Source organism: Ailuropoda melanoleuca, chromosome 5 (genome assembly GCF_002007445.2).
Source record: "Ailuropoda melanoleuca isolate Jingjing chromosome 5, ASM200744v2, whole genome shotgun sequence".
Lineage (NCBI taxonomy): Eukaryota > Metazoa > Chordata > Mammalia > Carnivora > Ursidae > Ailuropoda > Ailuropoda melanoleuca.
This window is the reverse complement of record NC_048222.1, coordinates 71873189-71890984: the sequence shown is the minus strand read 5'-3', so window position 1 is coordinate 71890984 and position 17796 is coordinate 71873189. Positions and strand designations below refer to the sequence as shown.

Here is a 17796-nt window from a genome sequence, read left to right as displayed (position 1 = left end):
CTCCAAGGAGTATCTCAAACTATAAATACAGAATACTGTATCAAAGGATGGTCTCCATTTCAGGATACTTTCTAGGGGAGCACTCTTCCTACTTGGTCCATTGTTCAATAAGGACACAAACTGGAGTCGACATTCTGCCTTCTTCCCAACAAGCCTCATGGGTGGGAGAAGATTCTTACATTGTTTTGTCTGCTCAGAAGTTATCAAATAAGAGTTAGAATCGTGTAATGACTACCAGAATTTTAAGTACTTTATGACAACTTTAAGGACATTTCTTTCTTTCTTTCTTTTTTTTCTTTAAAGATTTTATTCATTTATTCATGAGAGACAGGGACAGGGAGAAGCAGGCTCCCTGCTTATGCGGAATTCAGTCCCAGGACTCTGGGACCATGAGCTGAGCCACACAGGCACCCTCTTTTTTGTTCTTCTAAATTTATTTCATATGGGTTGTTGTGACTTGTTTTATCATTGGGGGCTTGGGTCTGAAGAGAACCATTAGAGTGATTGAAGGGGACTTCCAGGTTATGGTTAGCCATAGTCTGTAAAAATTGAAACTAAATCTTCTTGAGGCTGGTATAAGGCACTATTAATGAAATCAGATTTTAGAACCTAGACCTTACCATTCTTTACCATTTGCTGATTGTAAACTCAGGAGACTTCTGGGGTGACATGGTGGAAAATGCCAAGTGCCCCTTTCATCCCGTTTAGGCCTCATCACCCACTCTATCAAGTTCTTAGAAGTGCATTCCATAAAATGGTGTTACTAGCTGACACCATACATGTTTGCTTCCTTTTAGGTGCCCATTTTTCTGGGGCGCCTGGGTGGCTCAGTCATTAAGCGTCTGCCTTCGGCCCAGGGCATGATCCTGGTGTTCTGGGATCGAGCCCCGCATCGGGCTCCTCCGCTGGGAGCCTGCTCTTCCTCTCCCATTCCCCCTGCTTGTGTTCCCTCTCTCGCTGGCTGTCTCTATCTGTCAAATAAATAAATAAAATCTTTAAAAAAAAAAAAAGTGCCCATTTTTCTGATTGTCAAAGCTCTCCCCAACCATCCCTCCAAAACCCTTTACCCCCTCTCTTTTCACATCACTGCATTTGCCTCTCTTCTCCTTATTAAAAGAAAAATAAATTATTTAAAGCTTATGACTTAGAGCATTATAGATGGAGGAATTCTGTTTATATATGTCGTATGTTGGCTTCTAATCTTGGTTCAGTTTTAATTTATATGGTAAACTGAGCTATTTCAAATAGCACTTCCAATACTGCTCTTTCACATCAAATCATATATAGTCTTATCATTTATATGGTTTCTACTTTTGGAAATAAATGCCCCAGGTAAGTGTGTTGGGACATATATAATTCATGTATTGGGGTATTCGTAATAATTTTGGCAGTTCACTACTTATGGGATAAATTACTTTCCTTAGAGAAATGTTTATAAAGGCTGAAATAGGATAAGGGAGCCCTACATACCCATCACCCAGCTTCAGCAGTTCAGTTCATAGCCAGTTGCCTTTTCAGGTACTTCTGCTTCCCCTCCTTCTCAGTGTTGTTTGGAAACAAATCCCATTTCAATTCATTTATGGATTTAATCTTTATTACCTTTCACTTCTCCGTTGATACCCACGTGTGTCTTCCATGCAGGTTTACACGTGCTCTCTGATTTGAAATAAGCAAGGCAGTGTTTAACCATGCGAGCCTTTCTAGACAGTAAACTCTACAAAGGCTCAGTAGATGGAGAGACCACTGGGAATTCCAGCGGTTGGGTCTTGGGTATGTGACTCTATGTAGTATTTTTCTGTAGACGGAAACAACAGTATCTCCCAAATAGGTTTACCAAGTAAATTTTAAGTCCTTGATTAATAATACAGATTATTTTAAAGGGCACTGCACAACACATTCTAGGTTTCTGTCTTGTGTTGTTGTTGTTAACTGTTCATGAATACTAAATAAAATACAGTTATTTGGGGCTATGTTACTTCATTTGTGCTAAAAAATAGAGCCCACTTTGGAAGGATAGAACAAGCGTAGGAATTTTGCAGACTGCTATGTCTGGATGTGGCGGAATGGGAAAAGGATGGAAGGACTAAAACTTAAAGTTGTATCTGGAAAGCTTTATTGTTTAAAAAGAAAGAACGTAATCATAGGAGAATGTCAACGTCTCTTAAATCTAAGTAATAATTTTATATTATTTGGTATAGTTGTCTCTATGAGATTGAGTATAATAATATCTCCTCCCCCCACATGTAACAGGCCTTTCCACTCATAAAAGATGAACTCTCCTATGGGAGATCGGTAGAAAATAGGACTAAACATATCACCTTCGATTGACCAAAAGTAATCTTACTTTTGCCTTTGCGTTGGCTTTCCATGGTCTTCATAAACTGTCCAGTGTTTCCCAATTCAGTTTTACTTAAACAACTTCATAGTGCCCTCCTTACAACTTTAGTTCATTTAATGTTTCTTCAGGTGACTGTTCTCCTTCTCTTTCATCTCCTTTTGCTTTCTCTGCGTTCTCCTCAACTCTTCCACGTTGCAAAAACGTCCACCTCTAACCTGGTGACCATGGGTCTTGAATATATGAGTAATACAAAGTTTACTAGTAAATGCCTTATGTTTTAACAGCTTGTTAATAAGAATCTTTTTAATAATAAAACTGCATTCCCACAAAGGAAACTTGGTAGCGTGGTCTTCCCTGTCCCAATCCTTTTTCTATGGTGAGAGGAACACTGGGACTTTTGGACTTCTGGAACCCTCTTGTTAGTATTTTTTTTAAGCTTTTATTTATTTATTTGAGAGAGAGAGAGCTAGTGTGCATGAGAAGAGGGAGGGGCAGAGGGAGAAGCAGACTCCCTGCTGAGCAGGGAGCCCAACTCAGGACTCCGCTCAATCCCAGGACCTTGGCATCATGACCCGATTCAAAGACAGATGCTCAACCCACTGAGCCACCCAGGCCCCCTTTACTTGTTAGTATTGACAGTGTGGGGAAGAAACACCATAGAGCAGTGGTTCTTAACCTTTTGGAAATGACACATTTCTTTGAGGAATCCAATCCCTTTATATAAATATGTATATTTATGTAATTTTGCGTGCAGTTCTGTGGAGTTTGATTATTGTCACGTACCTCCAATAGGCCAATATTGTAGCTAAAAAAGTCACTACTACAGCTCAAGAATTTTGATTTTTTTAAAAAAATTTGTTATACTTACTAAAATATTTTATTTCTGACCTGCCTTTTTCCTAAGCATTGCACTGAAATTGTACAGTACTTTTCTATCCTGTGTTTATGTTATTAAATTTTTTTAAACCTTTTTTTTTTTTTAAGATTTTATTTATTTGACAGAGAGCGCGAGCGAGCACACAAGCTGGGGGCAGGGGCAGAGGGAGAAGCAGACTCCCCACCAAGCAAGGAGCCAGATGCAGGACTCAATCCCAGGACTCTGGGATCATGACTTGAGCCAAAGGCACACGTTTAACCAACTGAGCCACCCAGGCGCCCAGATTTTTTTAACCTCTTGTGACAAATTTTATCACTTAAAAAATGTGTTTTAAAAAAGTGTAATATGTTTTAAAAATCTGTTTACCCAGTTTTTCATGATTAAAAAAAAATTTTTCTTCCTAAAACACTATTAGGAACCATAAACTAATTATATCTTGTTTGAAAAGTTTGATAAGTACATTGTGATTTCTTTTTCTGGATCTTTGGTAAGGATGATGAATTTGTACAGGCCATAAGACAGTTGTGGGGACTGGGCAAGGGCAAGCTTTTCATCCTTATTTTTAGATGATAATTACTCCCAAAATTAAGAGTTTAGGCTTGCTTACTACATTTGGGGATAAGTAGAATATCCTAAAATACATAAATCTTTACCTAGACATAGCACATAGAAAACACATATGACTTAACTGTAAGATAACTCTAAACAAGATTACTAGGGTGTAGATAAAGTAGTAGATTACAGGTTAGTAAAGTTAGCATTTTTTTCTGCTTACACTTTATTCTTGCAAAGGGTATCCACAGGGTTGGCTAGCACCCTCCTCACTACCAGGCAGAGAGAGGTGGCAGGACTAGAGGAGTCCCTAGAAGTGTGACAACATTTTAGAAAGTGCCTCTATACACTATTTTTTAAAATTGTACCCATTGGCTTATGAAAGGACCATTAAGAATGTGATTCTTTTATATGAATGCAATTTGAAGATTAAAACAAAAGTACTAAATAAACATGCATGAGTCCATAATGATTTAAATAAACAAATAGTTGAATAAATAAATAAGCAGGGAGAGGAGATGCTTCTTACAGGAGAATTTCAAATATATGGATGGATGCTCCTCCTTATAAGGACTGTAATTTAATTCTTTACATGTGGACTGGATTTTAGAGATTCATTTCCAAAGACTAGAGTATGGCAATGGGGGAAATAAATAACTTTGCAGTGGAGAAACCTGGCAGATACTGCCTTAACCAAGTGAACAGAGCTCTCATCACCAGTGGAAAAGTCATGTTGATACCATGTATACCTTCACTTCACCTCTGGTATTCTCCCTAAAAACCAGTAATCCCAGTCTGATCATGAGAAAACAGGAGACATACCCATTTGAGACATTCTGCAGTACCCCACTGCTGGTTCTCTGAACTGTCAGGATGATGAAAACTAAGAAAAGTCTAAGAAATTGTTAAAAGTCAGACTAGGGAAACTTGACAACTAAATACAGTGTTGTTTGGATCCTAGAACAGAAAGGGATGTTAGTTGAAAACCTGGTGGATTCTGGGTAAAGTCTGGAGTTTAGTTAGTAGTAATGTACAGTGTTACTCTCTTAGTTTTAACAAATATAGCATGGTTGCCGATGTTGACATTAGAAAAATTGGGTATAATGGAAACGCCCTGGACTATCTTTGCAACTTTACTCTAAATTTACTCCAAATAAGTGTTTATTTAAAAAAATACTATTCAATATATTCTTGATACCTAGGAACTGTGTCTTAAAGAACTTGGGGACATAGCTTTTAATTGGTCATTTTTTTTTTCAGACCCTGACTAACTTGACTTGAATCCCTAACACAACAGGGGAAGATAGATATGAACAGAGGCATCCAGTCTATGAAGGAATTTGTGGAGTCTTTGGTGGGATCTGCTAGGAAGTATGGGACCAAGGGAGACATAGATACTCTTTTATCATTTTTATTCTAAATAATAGGCTGTATTAATAACTGCTGTTTTATTTTTTAAAAATATTAAGTACATACATGTGTGTGTTTGTACTTACAGACATGAGGTGCTTACACACATAACACACAAACACAACTTGTCCCTTCCTCTCCTTTAATTATTTTTAAAGGATAAGGACCTGGCTCTGACTTGATTTTAATATCAAATGGTACTTTGAGGGCTGCCTGGGTGCCTCAGTCGGTTAAGCCTCTGCCTTCGGCTCTGAGGCCATGATCCCAGGGTCCTGTGATCAAGCCCCATGTCAGGCTTTCTGCTCAGTGGAGGGCCTGCTTCGCCCTCTCCCTCTGCCTGCTGCTCTGTCTGCTTGTGTGTGCTCTCGCTCTCTCTCTCTCTGTCAAATAAATAAATAAAATCTTTTTTTAAAATGGTACTTTGAGTGCTGTTAATTATAAATTTGTGATTACTGTACTTCTATGTATATGTGTTTTTAAATGCCAGGTAATAGGAAGTTTTTTTTTTTTATTAGGAGATTTTATTCTTGAGATCCCTTTAGGTGAAATATGAAATAGCGTGTTTGAATATGCCTTAAAATGTTTTTCTTCTATTAGTAGTATTCTTTTTTTGAGGACTTCTTTCATTTTTCTCTCCAGATAAAACAATAAAATTATGGAAAATCAGTGAAAGGGACAAAAGACCAGAAGGGTATAACTTGAAAGAGGAAGATGGAAGGTATAGAGATCCTACTACAGTCACTACACTACGAGTAAGTACTTAAGAAAAAATGATGGTAATTCTGGTAAATAGTGTTCTATATTCATATATTCTAGATCCTGAGCAGAACTCGAATAGGATTAACTATAATCTGCCCCTTCCCAACAATTTTATAACCAGATAGGACATTAAAAACTCCCGTTTTAAATAACCATATACCACATAGAGGTCTCTCTGTGCCAGGGGCTGACCCAGGACCCAGTGCAAGATTGTTTTATACAATGCCACATTCTCTTTTGCCCTCATGGTTTGAATGTCAGCTGTACAACCTTAAGTATCAAGATTAATTTTCTTCGGAGATAAAAAAGTGGGTGGAAACGGACCAGATATTCTAGTTGCTGCTAAGAAGTACCAAGAATTAGATGCTCTGGGCTAATTTCCTTCTTAGCCTGTTCAAACCAGAAACACTTAGCTTTGCGAGTCTCCAGCAAAAGATTGGAACTAGAAAGCACAACAAATTCTAATAGTATTGCTATCTATAAAAGAAGGTAATTAACCAGATAATTTATTTTTCTTCTCATTTCAACACTTCAAGGATCAACATCAGTTGCTTTATAAAGCTAAATCTGTGTAATGTTAGTGTTCCCTCAAAAACTAGGATAAAGAACTGAACCTTAAGTGCCATTGTAAGTAGTGAGCATTTTGTAATGACCGTTTTTCATGTGTCTTATTGACAGGTGCCAGTCTTTAGGCCCATGGACCTAATGGTTGAGGCCAGTCCACGAAGAATATTTGCCAATGCTCATACATATCACATCAACTCAATTTCTATTAATAGTGATTATGAAACATATTTATCTGCAGACGATTTACGGATTAATCTTTGGCATCTGGAGATTACAGACAGGAGTTTTAGTATCCATTTGGTTTCTTTGTTTTGGTGTTTGGTAAAGAAGGCTTTTCATCTCTCCATGTATTTTTATTCCTTCTCTTTAAAAGTAGCTTCTTACTTTATACCACTTTTTCTTTGTGTTTAAATGATTAAACAGTGGGGGAAGTTCTTTGATAAAGAACATAATGTACTGACTTAAAAATAGGATTCTTGGAATTTTAAGTACTATTATAGTAAGTTTAGTACTTAGTACTAAATACTTTGCTGTAATACTATGTATATTAAATACAATTGTACCTATAAAAACTTTTTTTAATGGTTGAGTATTTTATAAAACAAATTTGTGGAGTATTTATCAAAAACGTAATTCTAAAAATATTCTTTAGTAAGGTTGGCAAAAGAAATTCACACAAGTCATGATGCATGGTGGTATAAAGTCAATTGAAATATTCTCCAGACGCCATTTTCATTGTTTATATTATGCTTCTGAGATTTTTCTGTACAAGTGTGTGATACAGACATACCTGGCATACATGATATACTGTATACCTATAAATCCAAGATTGTTTATAAATATATTTGTTTTAAGTATCTTTTTAAAAAGGTTTTGATAAATGTTTGCAGTTATTACTGCTAGTGTTAATGTTACATGTATTTTTAAATAGACATCATTTGAAAAATTTACTATAATTCATATTCTACCCACAGTATATAAAAGAGCCTGTTCCCTGCACCATTACCAGTCTAGTTAGTGAAAAGTCCTATTTATCAACCACTTATATTTCTTTTTGTTTTTAAAAACACCTTTTTTTATTTTAAGTGAATCCACTCCTTTGTGGTGCAAATAGGTTCCTCTTTTGTGCCCCCTTGAAGTTTTTTACTTCTGTTTTCTTTAGAACATACACTTAGTCGTGTTAATATTTAGGAAGATAAACTTATCAGTCTTTTCCTTATGGCTTCTGGGATTTGTATCATACTCAGAAAAAGAGGCCCGTCTACATTCTAACATGGTTTCTTCTAAGATTTTTTTCCACGCAGTAGCAGTTTTGATCCCTCTGGGATTTATACTCCCTGTAAGGAGTAGATTGCAATTCAGAATTAATACTTGTGCTTAAGTTTATGGATGAATTTTAGATTTGAGAAATGTAAAATTATATTTGCCCTTTTTTCTAAGTGGAAATTCCTTAATAAAATGCTATCCAGATATTGTGGATATCAAGCCTGCCAATATGGAAGAGCTAACAGAGGTGATTACGGCAGCAGAATTCCATCCAAACAGCTGCAACACGTTTGTATACAGCAGCAGTAAAGGAACTATTCGGTTATGTGACATGCGGGCCTCTGCCCTCTGTGATAGGCATTCTAAACGTAAGTGTACTCCGTCTTTTTTTTGAATGATAACATTTTCTGTTTTTTGAAACTAGCATCAGATGTGATGACTACATTTAGATAGGTTTAAAAGTCTGAAAACCTGTGTGCCCAGGGCCTTCTGTACCCTTTGGTAAGCTGTCTGACTCCACATGAGGCATTGTAGGTTTTTCTACTGGAAGAACATTAAAGGCTCTTTTGGGAGCATGTCTGTCGATGTCCCAGTAGATATATTTTTAAATGGAATATTATTTGGGGGGATCTTGGGGCTGGGCTCTCCAGCTCTTTATTCAAGTAGAGTTTTTTTTCCTTCCCTTCCTTTTCTCTTTTCCTCCTGCTCTCCCTTTGTTGTTCTTTGAGAAGAGATTTCCTTGGTTAAAAAAAAAAGTTTGAAAAAGCACTGGGTTAAGAAATTAAGGGGTTGCATTATTATTGTCTTCGTGTTGAGTATTTTTAAAACTCATGAAAATTGGTACATTCCTGTTACCAAAACAGTTTTACCTGGCCACTAAAAAAAAATAAAACTTGGTGTAAATTTGGATGTTGTGTTCCCTTGCAGTGACAGTACAGGCAAAGTCATTGAGGTTTCTGCAGAACCTACAAACCTCGGGTACTTTGGCATCAGACGTCCTGTCTGTTCCTGGTTCTGCTAAATCAGCTGTAGGACTAGGAGTATACTGTATACTTTTGTATCTTCAGTGTCAAAGTTAAATCATTCCCCTTAAGAAACTTTCAGGGGAGGTTATGTTCTTATAGTCAGAGAGATGTTTTTTGGTTCTGCACTAGTCTGTCATCTCTAGCTCACTCTTAGGAAGTTTGTGAATGGTTGTCTCAGCAAGTGCTTTGTCCAAGCCAGAATATTACACAAATTGCCCTTTTTTTTTTTTTTTTTTGCTTGTTTTTAGTGTTTGAAGAACCTGAAGATCCCAGTAACAGGTCTTTTTTTTCTGAAATCATCTCCTCTATTTCTGATGTAAAATTCAGCCATAGTGGTCGATATATGATGACTAGAGACTATTTGTCAGTCAAAATTTGGGACTTAAATATGGAAAACAGGCCTGTGGAAACATACCAGGTATTTGCAGTTTTTTCTTTCAATTAGTATATAGCCTATTTACTTCTAAGTCTTCATAGAGAAGGATTTTGTACAATGTGTTAATCCCAATACAGCATGGTTGACCCTTATTAGGCTTTTTCCTTCAGAGATCCATGAGTATGTTGCTTTTCCATATGTTAATTTTATATATACTTTTATAGGTTGTGTTGTCTATTCAGTTAAAGTGTGATTTTGCTACCAGCTTGGTTCAGTATTGACAACTTTTTTCTGCACCGCTGTCTGCATTTAAAGTGAGGAGGGAAGAGTACCCTAATAAGGTCTAGGTGGGGAAGAGGATTAGGGAGAATGGCCAGTCCTAGTGGACATGTCCTAGTTGGAATATGTGCAGTAGTAGTTGAACTAGAGCTTAACTTTGGCATGCCCAGTCAAATAGACTGGCATTCTGCCCTTTGGCTTGTAACTGTTGTCTTAGGCTAAAGGAGAAGGGCTTGAAAGCCCCGCAGATGGCTTTAGGTGCTTGGCTGTCTGTTGTAAGATGTTAGGTCTGCGTTCTTTTCTTGTCAGCCAGCGACTACCATTGATCCCATCCCCTATCCCTTTCTTCTGTAGAAGAGAATAAAGACATGCATAACCAGGGACAGGGTGGGGGGCAAGCAGAAACCTGGGGTAAGCCCTAGACTACAGTGTGGAAAACACTTAACACTGTTTTTAAGAATACAGAATTTATAAACGGTACCTTCTTTATGTTGTGTGTTTTCCATAAAATTAGAATGTTGTTTTTCAAACCTTTTAATCCTGTTTGACAAATATAAACTACTTAAGACTCTTCCTTAATGGTATTTGAAATTTTAAAATAAATGCTATGTTGAAACAAAAGCAAAGAGATAAGATACTGCTTTGTTTTCAAATTACATTTGTGTAACTTCCAAGATTGTGATCTGTCTCCTGGTGTTTCTCACCACCACCACCACCCCCAGTTGCCATTGAGAGTAATTGATTTGAATCTTAACTTCATTCTTAAAATTGGTGAGAAACCCTTGTATGTACATTCTAAAACTTTGCTGAATTGTTGTGATTTACCAAATTTACAGTTTTTCTGCTTATGCTGAATTAGTGATTCAGAGTAGAGTCACATTTTATACTCAATGTGTGGAGATTCAGCAGTTGTTGAATTTATGTAAGCATCTTGCTGAGCTGTGTGTGACTCAAGGGTATTTTGATTTTGTTAATTTTTTGCCTCCTGTCCTGACCCTACCTGAGTTGCAGTTCCTCAGTGTTAACAGATATGTACGTAGGGGCGCCTGGGTGGCACAGCGGTTAAAGCGTCTGCCTTCGGCTCAGGGCGTGATCCCGGCGTTATGGGATCAAGCCCCACGTCAGGCTCCTCTGCTATGAGCCTGCTTCTTCCTCTCCCATTCCCCCTGCTTGTGTTCCCTCTCTCGCTGGCTGTCTCTATCTCTGTTGAATAAATAAATAAAATCTTTAAAAAAAAAAAACAACAGATATGTACGTAATGTCACATATACATGGCCCGAATCATTCTATTATACTTGAAAGTTGAAATGGACACTTAAAATGACTTTAGATTGTTTCAAAAGAATAGAGAATTCTAAGCATTTAGAAGGTACCTACTCTTTTCTATCATTAGTTCTTTTTTAAGGCTCTCTATTTAAGTAAAAACGGTTAGTAAGTTCAAGACAACCCCGCCACCCTGTCACAACAAAAGCTTTGAAACTTTCCTGCTTTGTAATTTAGCAGCGTTAATATTGAATTGCATTATTTCTCAGAATACATTCTAAATACCATTACTTATTTTTTGGTTTATCCCCTTGTGAAATACTACTGAATTATACTTCAAAAAACAGGTACATTTTCATTAGTTTTGATATTCTTTGAGGAGTATCAAGTGATATGATTTTTTCAGTGATGCATACATTGAGTAACTATATTATAATTGATCTTTGAACAACATAGTTTGAACTGAATGGGTTCACTTTATATATGGATATTTTGTTCTATAAAAATAATAGAGTACTGCAAATGTATTTCCCTTGTGATTTTCTGAATAACATTTTCTTTCCTCTAACCTACTTTATTATAAGAATACAGTATATAATACATATTACATATACAAAATACATGTTAACCTTATGTTATCAGTAAGACTTCCCCAGACAACAGTACACTATTAGTAGTTCAGTTTCGGGCAGTCAAAAGTTATATGTGGATTATTTTTTTAAGATATATTTGAGAGAGGGGAGCCTGGGTGGCTCAGTTGTTAAGCGTCTGCCTTCGGCCCAGGGCGTGATCCCAGGGTCCTGATAGAGCCCCGCGTCGGGCTTCCTGCTCCACTGAGAGCCTGCTTCTTCCTCTCCCACTCCCCCTGATTGTGTTCCCTCTCTTGCTGGCTGTGTCTGTCTCTATCCAACAAATAAATAAAATCTTAAAAAAAAAAAAAAAGATATATTTGAGAGAGAGAGAGAAAGGATGAGAGCATGAGCTGGAGGGGCAGAGGGAAGGGGGAGGGAATTTGAAGCAGACTCCACCCTGCACATGGAGCTTGACATTGGGCTCCATCTCATGACCCCGAAATCATGACCTGAGCCAAAACGAAGAGTGGGATGCTTAACTGACTCTGCCACCCAGGCGCCCCTGTATGTGCATTTTTGACTGTGCAGGAGGATTAGCACCCCTAATCCTCACGCTGTTCAAGGGTCAGTTATAATTTATCAACAAACCAGGGCACAGCCATGCTGTGCATAGCATAGGCACTTTAATGATAATGTAGGCTTCAGTTATTTATGCCCAGAAAGTGGTATTTAAAAAGGAAGTAAAACATAATATTGAGTTTTTTTTTTATCAGCAGTTAATGGACTGAGAAAACCAAGTGTTGACATATTCAACTATTGCTATAATAGTCTATAATTATTCTCTTATCTGTACCGTTTTCAAATGTATTTTAGCCTAAATATTTTAGTCCAGCTTAAAAGGAGTTCATGTGTCATGTCCCAAAGGGTATTTTTCTCTGTCCTACAGTAGGAAAATATATGTTCATGGAAGGGGCCTCATTTGTTTGTGAAAAGGATAAAATGCCTTTATTGTTTGTTACTAAGAGAGTTGAATTTTACTAAGATTACAGCATATGTATGTGTGTCTATATTTTCCTTTTAAAAAAAGGGGGGGGGACTTGTTTAAATATTTTCCTAATATCAGCAGATCCTGAGGTGTAAATTAGTATATCTATAATAATATATTTATATTTAAAACCCAGGTTCATGAATACCTCAGAAGTAAACTTTGTTCACTGTATGAAAATGACTGCATATTTGACAAATTTGAATGTTGTTGGAATGGATCTGACAGGTAATTGATTTTAATTTGAACTTCGCATTCAAATGTGCCTTTCAGTAGAGGAAAGAAATGTGCTATTTCACTTCTCTAATATGATTGACATAAATTACAAATCCTCACTTCATTTTTCCCCCAGTTTGCATGAAATAAATTCAGTAATCTTATAGCAATAATAGCAGATAAAAATTAACATCATGTTTCATTAGTAAATATGAAAATACACAAAAAACCTAGATATCTTAAATTATGATTTAAATATCCTTAAATATTTCCCTTTTATGAACCAGATCAATGACATTTTTGGCATGCCAACAGTTAAAATGGTGAAATTTCAGTTTGGTGGTTCATCTATGAAACTTTTGAGAAATATTTAGGCAGTGGATATTTCATTTAGAATGTTAAACTAGTGTTTCCAGATACCACATTAATATCTTATAGAATTGGTAATTACTATATATATTTTAAACCATATTACCATGAGTAATTAGGGTTTTTATAATCCTCAACTTTGCCACGTTATATGATTCATTTTTACTGTATCATGAAAATGTGTACCATTATTTCCAAGGACAAATAAGTCTTAATCTTTCAGTTTTTCCTTATCAATATTTATTTACCATTTATTGTGTTCCAGTAGAACAAAAAATAGAAAACACAATTTTGGAATTACTTAAACTTGCCTTCCAGGTCATTAGAGGTACTTTTTATTTAACAGTAGTTTAATCAATGAAGCTTGATAACATTCAAGTATCATGATGTTCTGTGTTATAGAGGATGCTAGAACTTGGATCATTTATCTTTGGTGGGATTTTTAATATTATCTTTATCTGAATCTCACATGACACCTAGTAATAGGCTGGCCACAGTAAACCTAGACTCAGAACAAGCAGGCTTTGCTTTTGAATACCACTACTTAATCCTGAGAGGCCTCAAGAAGGAAGAAGGAAAGGGAAGAAGAGAAAGGAGAAATTTGCAGACAGGAAGAGAAAGAAATTGATACACTAGGCTCTGCTGCACTCCTACACCAGCTCTTCCTCACGCCGTTGAAACTTACCGTTGGCAGTTTTAAGTTACTTTCCACTATCAAAAAGAAATTCTTTTTTTTTTTTTTTAAAGATTTTATTTATTTGACAGAGATAGAGACAGCCAGCGAGAGAGGGAACACAAGCAGGGGGAGTGGGAGAGGAAGAAGCAGGCTCATAGCGGAGGAGCCTGATGTGGGGCTTGATCCCATAACGCCGGGATCATGCCCTGAGCCGAAGGCAGACGCCCTACCGCTGTGCCACCCAGGCGCCCCTCAAAAAGAAATTCTTGATTTCTCTTACTGTTTAAAAACTTGTTTTGAAATAATTTCAAACGGGAGAAAATGTGTTAAGAGTGACACAGTCTTATTTAGCCCTTACTCAGGTTCTCCTGTTACTGTTTGCTGTGTCAGTCTCTCTTCCTTTATATATGTCTCTATAAAGACATGCAAATAGACGCACATACTTTGTGAACCAATTGTGAGTAAACTCCAAACATGGTGCCCCATTGCCCTTAAACTTTTTAATGAATATTTCCTAAGAGGTAAGAGTCTCCTACATTATGACAGGGCAGTCATCTAAAGCAGAACGGTTCCTGTTGGTGCAGTCCTCCCGTCTATTCCACAGAGCCCATTAAAATTTCACCAGCCCTCTCAGCCATGTCCTTCCTAACAGAAGAAAATTCAGTCAACTATCCAGTCCAAAGTATATGTAACATTTAGTTGTCCTATCTTGTTCTCTTTTAATCTGGAGCAGTAGTTCATGATTTCCTTGTCTTCTGCGACTGTGGCATTTTTGAAAGGCCAATGATTTCATAGGAGGTTTCTTAATTTGAGTGTTACCGAATGTTTCCTCGTGATTTGATTCAGGTTATACATTTTGGGCAGGTATACCACAGAAATGCTGACCTACCAAAACCTTTTAAAATTTACAAATAGCCATAGACCTAGGTGTCCTAATTATTAATACCTCACAAATTCAAATAATATGGGGATGCCAATCCAAATTAAATAAATCATTTTAAAAGAAATACAGTTTTATTACCCTCAGATAGATGCACCAGTTTGAGTTTGATTAAAATGTTGTCAAGTGTCCTTTGGAGGAACTGACATTACTGAATAGATGGTAATCACTTGTATTTCATGAATGACCTATATAATGTATGATACTTGTAATTAGTCGTTTTCAAGCATTACTTTAGACAGTTCCTTGATATTCTATAATCTTATTTACAATAATAATTTAAACCATGTGGGAAGAACACGGTAAGTAATAGTAGCACCAGACCCTTTCTAAATTAACAGTTTCAAATTTGTGAGGTTTTGCTTATTGAGTACTTAAAACTTAGCAAATGTTGAGCAGTGATGGATGGAAAGTTGCACTGACAGAGCTATCCTGGGTAGTGTTAAAATTCGGCAGCTCTTTAAACGGATACTATTAAAAATATTTGTCCCCCCAAAAAATGCTTAAGGTGTACATAATGTAATAATAGGTAAAATGATTTCCTGTTAAGAGAGTATAGAATATAAATTTTTTTCTTAATATTCTCAGATTTTTTAAAAATTTTATTCGTGAGAGAAAGCACACACAAGCAGGGGAAGCTGTAGGTAGAGGGAGAAGCAGGCTCCCCACTGAGCAAGTGCGGAACTCGATCCCAGGACCCTGGGATCGTGACCTGACCCCAAAGCAGATGCTTAACGGACTAAGCCACCCAGACATCCCAGAGGAGATTTCTTACAAGCATTCATAAGATAGCATTATCCCAACCAGACAACATCCTGGAAACAAATTCTATAGTTTATAATTTAAGTCACAAAGTGAAGCATTGGTTTCTTATGAACAGCTATATACCATGAATTTTGAAGGGTTTTTAGAACCTGTGAATCCCACAGTCGGTTGGTATCTCAGGAAGCTACTGGTTTGGTTAATCATAAAGCCTGTAGTTGCAAAATTACATTCAGCAGAGGTTATTTCAGTACTACTAACTTAAGCTATTCTTGAGAATACTTTCAACTTTGGTGATAGTTTTTGGTAGTCATGAAAAGTAGCCATTAATAGAAATCAAGTTAACTACCACTAACTAGTACCAGACTGGTACTGGTTTATTTGAATAATTGGTCCCTGGGTTGGTGTTGCAGATCAACACCCTAAATCCAGATCAGCTTGAAGTAGCTATTTCCTGTGGGGTAATAGGCTAGGTTTCATCACTGAATCATTTTACCGGAAATAAACTTTTGTTCACTCATTTGACTGCGTCCTCTGTTTACTTTTGTAGTGTTGTCATGACCGGATCTTACAATAATTTCTTCAGAATGTTTGACAGGAACACAAAGCGAGACATAACCCTAGAAGCATCACGGGAAAACAACAAACCTCGCACGGTTCTGAAGCCACGCAAAGTGTGTGCAAGTGGCAAGCGAAAGAAAGATGAAATAAGTGTTGACAGCCTAGACTTCAACAAGAAAATCCTTCATACAGCCTGGCACCCCAAGGAAAATATCATTGCTGTAGCTACTACAAACAATCTGTATATATTTCAAGACAAAGTGAATTAGGGTTGGCATTCCCGGCAGAAGAGCCCACTTCCTGCTTAGTTGAGATAGTTGAATCTAGCATTCGTACCTAAAAAAGAGAGAGGTCCATTGTGGCGCCCCTTTCCAGTGTTTGACAATGTGCCATTCGACAACACATTTTTTATAGCTACATGGAGAAATCTCCGTGGATTCATCACTGTGGTGTTCTCCATGTCTGCTAGCCATGTAGGTAAGGGTAGGGCACTTTTAATTTAAATGACTTCTTGCACCATCTTGCCTAATGGACTAGATTGGACTGTATCAACATTGATTTACTCCACTTTTTATGCCTTCCATTGTGATGACGTCAAACACAGTGAAAGCCTTCAGTCATGCTTATGGGATTTAATTGTGTATCCTCATTACTGTATCATTTGTGGGGTACACCCCTCCCCCTTTTTTAAATTAAATACAGCTCATTCTTACTGTGGCTTGTAGCATTCCTCCTCTTCTGGCCTCCTGGACTCTACCCCTTCATCTCTTTTACCCTTGCCCCCTCCACCCAGTCTTGGTGGTGGTATATTAAAAAAAAGAAAGAACGAAAGCACACAAAATGAGTCAGTTTGGGGTCAGTGGTAAAGGGGGTATATGTTGCGAACAAATGTTTTAATAACAGTTGGCTGTAATCACTCCTTGCCGTGTCTGGCACCGAAAATAAGGAAAAAAATACTACTACTGAATAAAAGTGACAAAGAATGGAGAATCTGGTTTTCTTTTTTCTTTTTAATCTACCTCTTTAAGCCAATATTTTGTGTCATACTTTTGGGCGCAGTGAAATGAAAATGAGTTTCCATTGTTTAATTGGTATTTTTGTTAATTATCTTTAACAAGTGTTCTTTTACATGGAGAAAGAGAGGTCTTGGTTCTGTATGAACATGTTTTGAATATATATTGGTATTACTAAGGATTTCACAATCTATAAATTGCTAGAAATTTTTTTTTACTGTGGTTTTAAGATTATTGGATACATTGTATCTACACTTAACTCATCTGTTAATGAAATTGTTGTAAATGGGAACCAAATTTGTAGAACTTCATTTTTAAAGTCTTTTTACAGTGCTTAATTTCATTTTTGCCTTACTAAAGTCAAAGACTTAAAAAACTTTTTTAACAGGTTAAAACTTTTTTTGTCATTCAATCATAAAACTATCCTCAAGTGATTTACAGAGATAAAATTGACACTGCACTATTTTTTTTTTGTATTTTACTGCTTTCAAATCTGAATGAAATGTACTTTGCCATAGATGTTTTTCCTCTATTTTTGATTTTCCAAAGTATTAATATTAAAGACAAACTTTAAAGGTACAGTGTTGAAAAAGTGCTTAATGGACTCCCAACAGCTGCCTCAAATAAAAATTTAGTAATCTGTATATGATTACATTTCCCTATCCAAAGATGAAGAGTACTCCTATTTTTAATAGGTAGAATGTACCTTTGTCAGTCTTGCAGAAGCTTTAATGGAGAAACAAATGGACTTTATTTTTAAAAATATAAATTGAGTAGGCATTTATATTATTAGAGAATGGTTAGTGTGTTTTGGCTGAGCAGTAATAGACAACCTTGAATTTTCAAGGACTCTGAGTGCTGCTTCTCTGTCCACTACCTATTGTTCTATTCTCATCAATGAAAAATGATTAGACAATTCGACCATAACTC

The 17796-nt window shown here is 36.6% G+C and overlaps 1 protein-coding gene across 10 annotated transcripts in view; it reads left to right on the top strand.

The window, feature by feature from the left end:
- Positions 1–16843, top strand: part of PPP2R2A (protein phosphatase 2 regulatory subunit Balpha) — a 78880-nt gene extending 62037 nt beyond the window's left edge. For all 10 annotated transcript variants that reach the window (XM_034661232.1, XM_034661230.1, XM_034661238.1 and 7 more), the window contains 6 exons: positions 5817–5929; positions 6615–6792; positions 7973–8137; positions 9043–9212; positions 12466–12557; positions 15843–16843. In XM_034661232.1, coding sequence (XP_034517123.1) covers positions 5817–5929; positions 6615–6792; positions 7973–8137; positions 9043–9212; positions 12466–12557; positions 15843–16122 — 998 coding nt within the window. In that variant the 3' untranslated portion in view covers positions 16123–16843. The remainder of the gene's footprint in view (positions 1–5816; positions 5930–6614; positions 6793–7972; positions 8138–9042; positions 9213–12465; positions 12558–15842) is intronic.
- Positions 16844–17796: the final 953 nt, after the last annotated feature.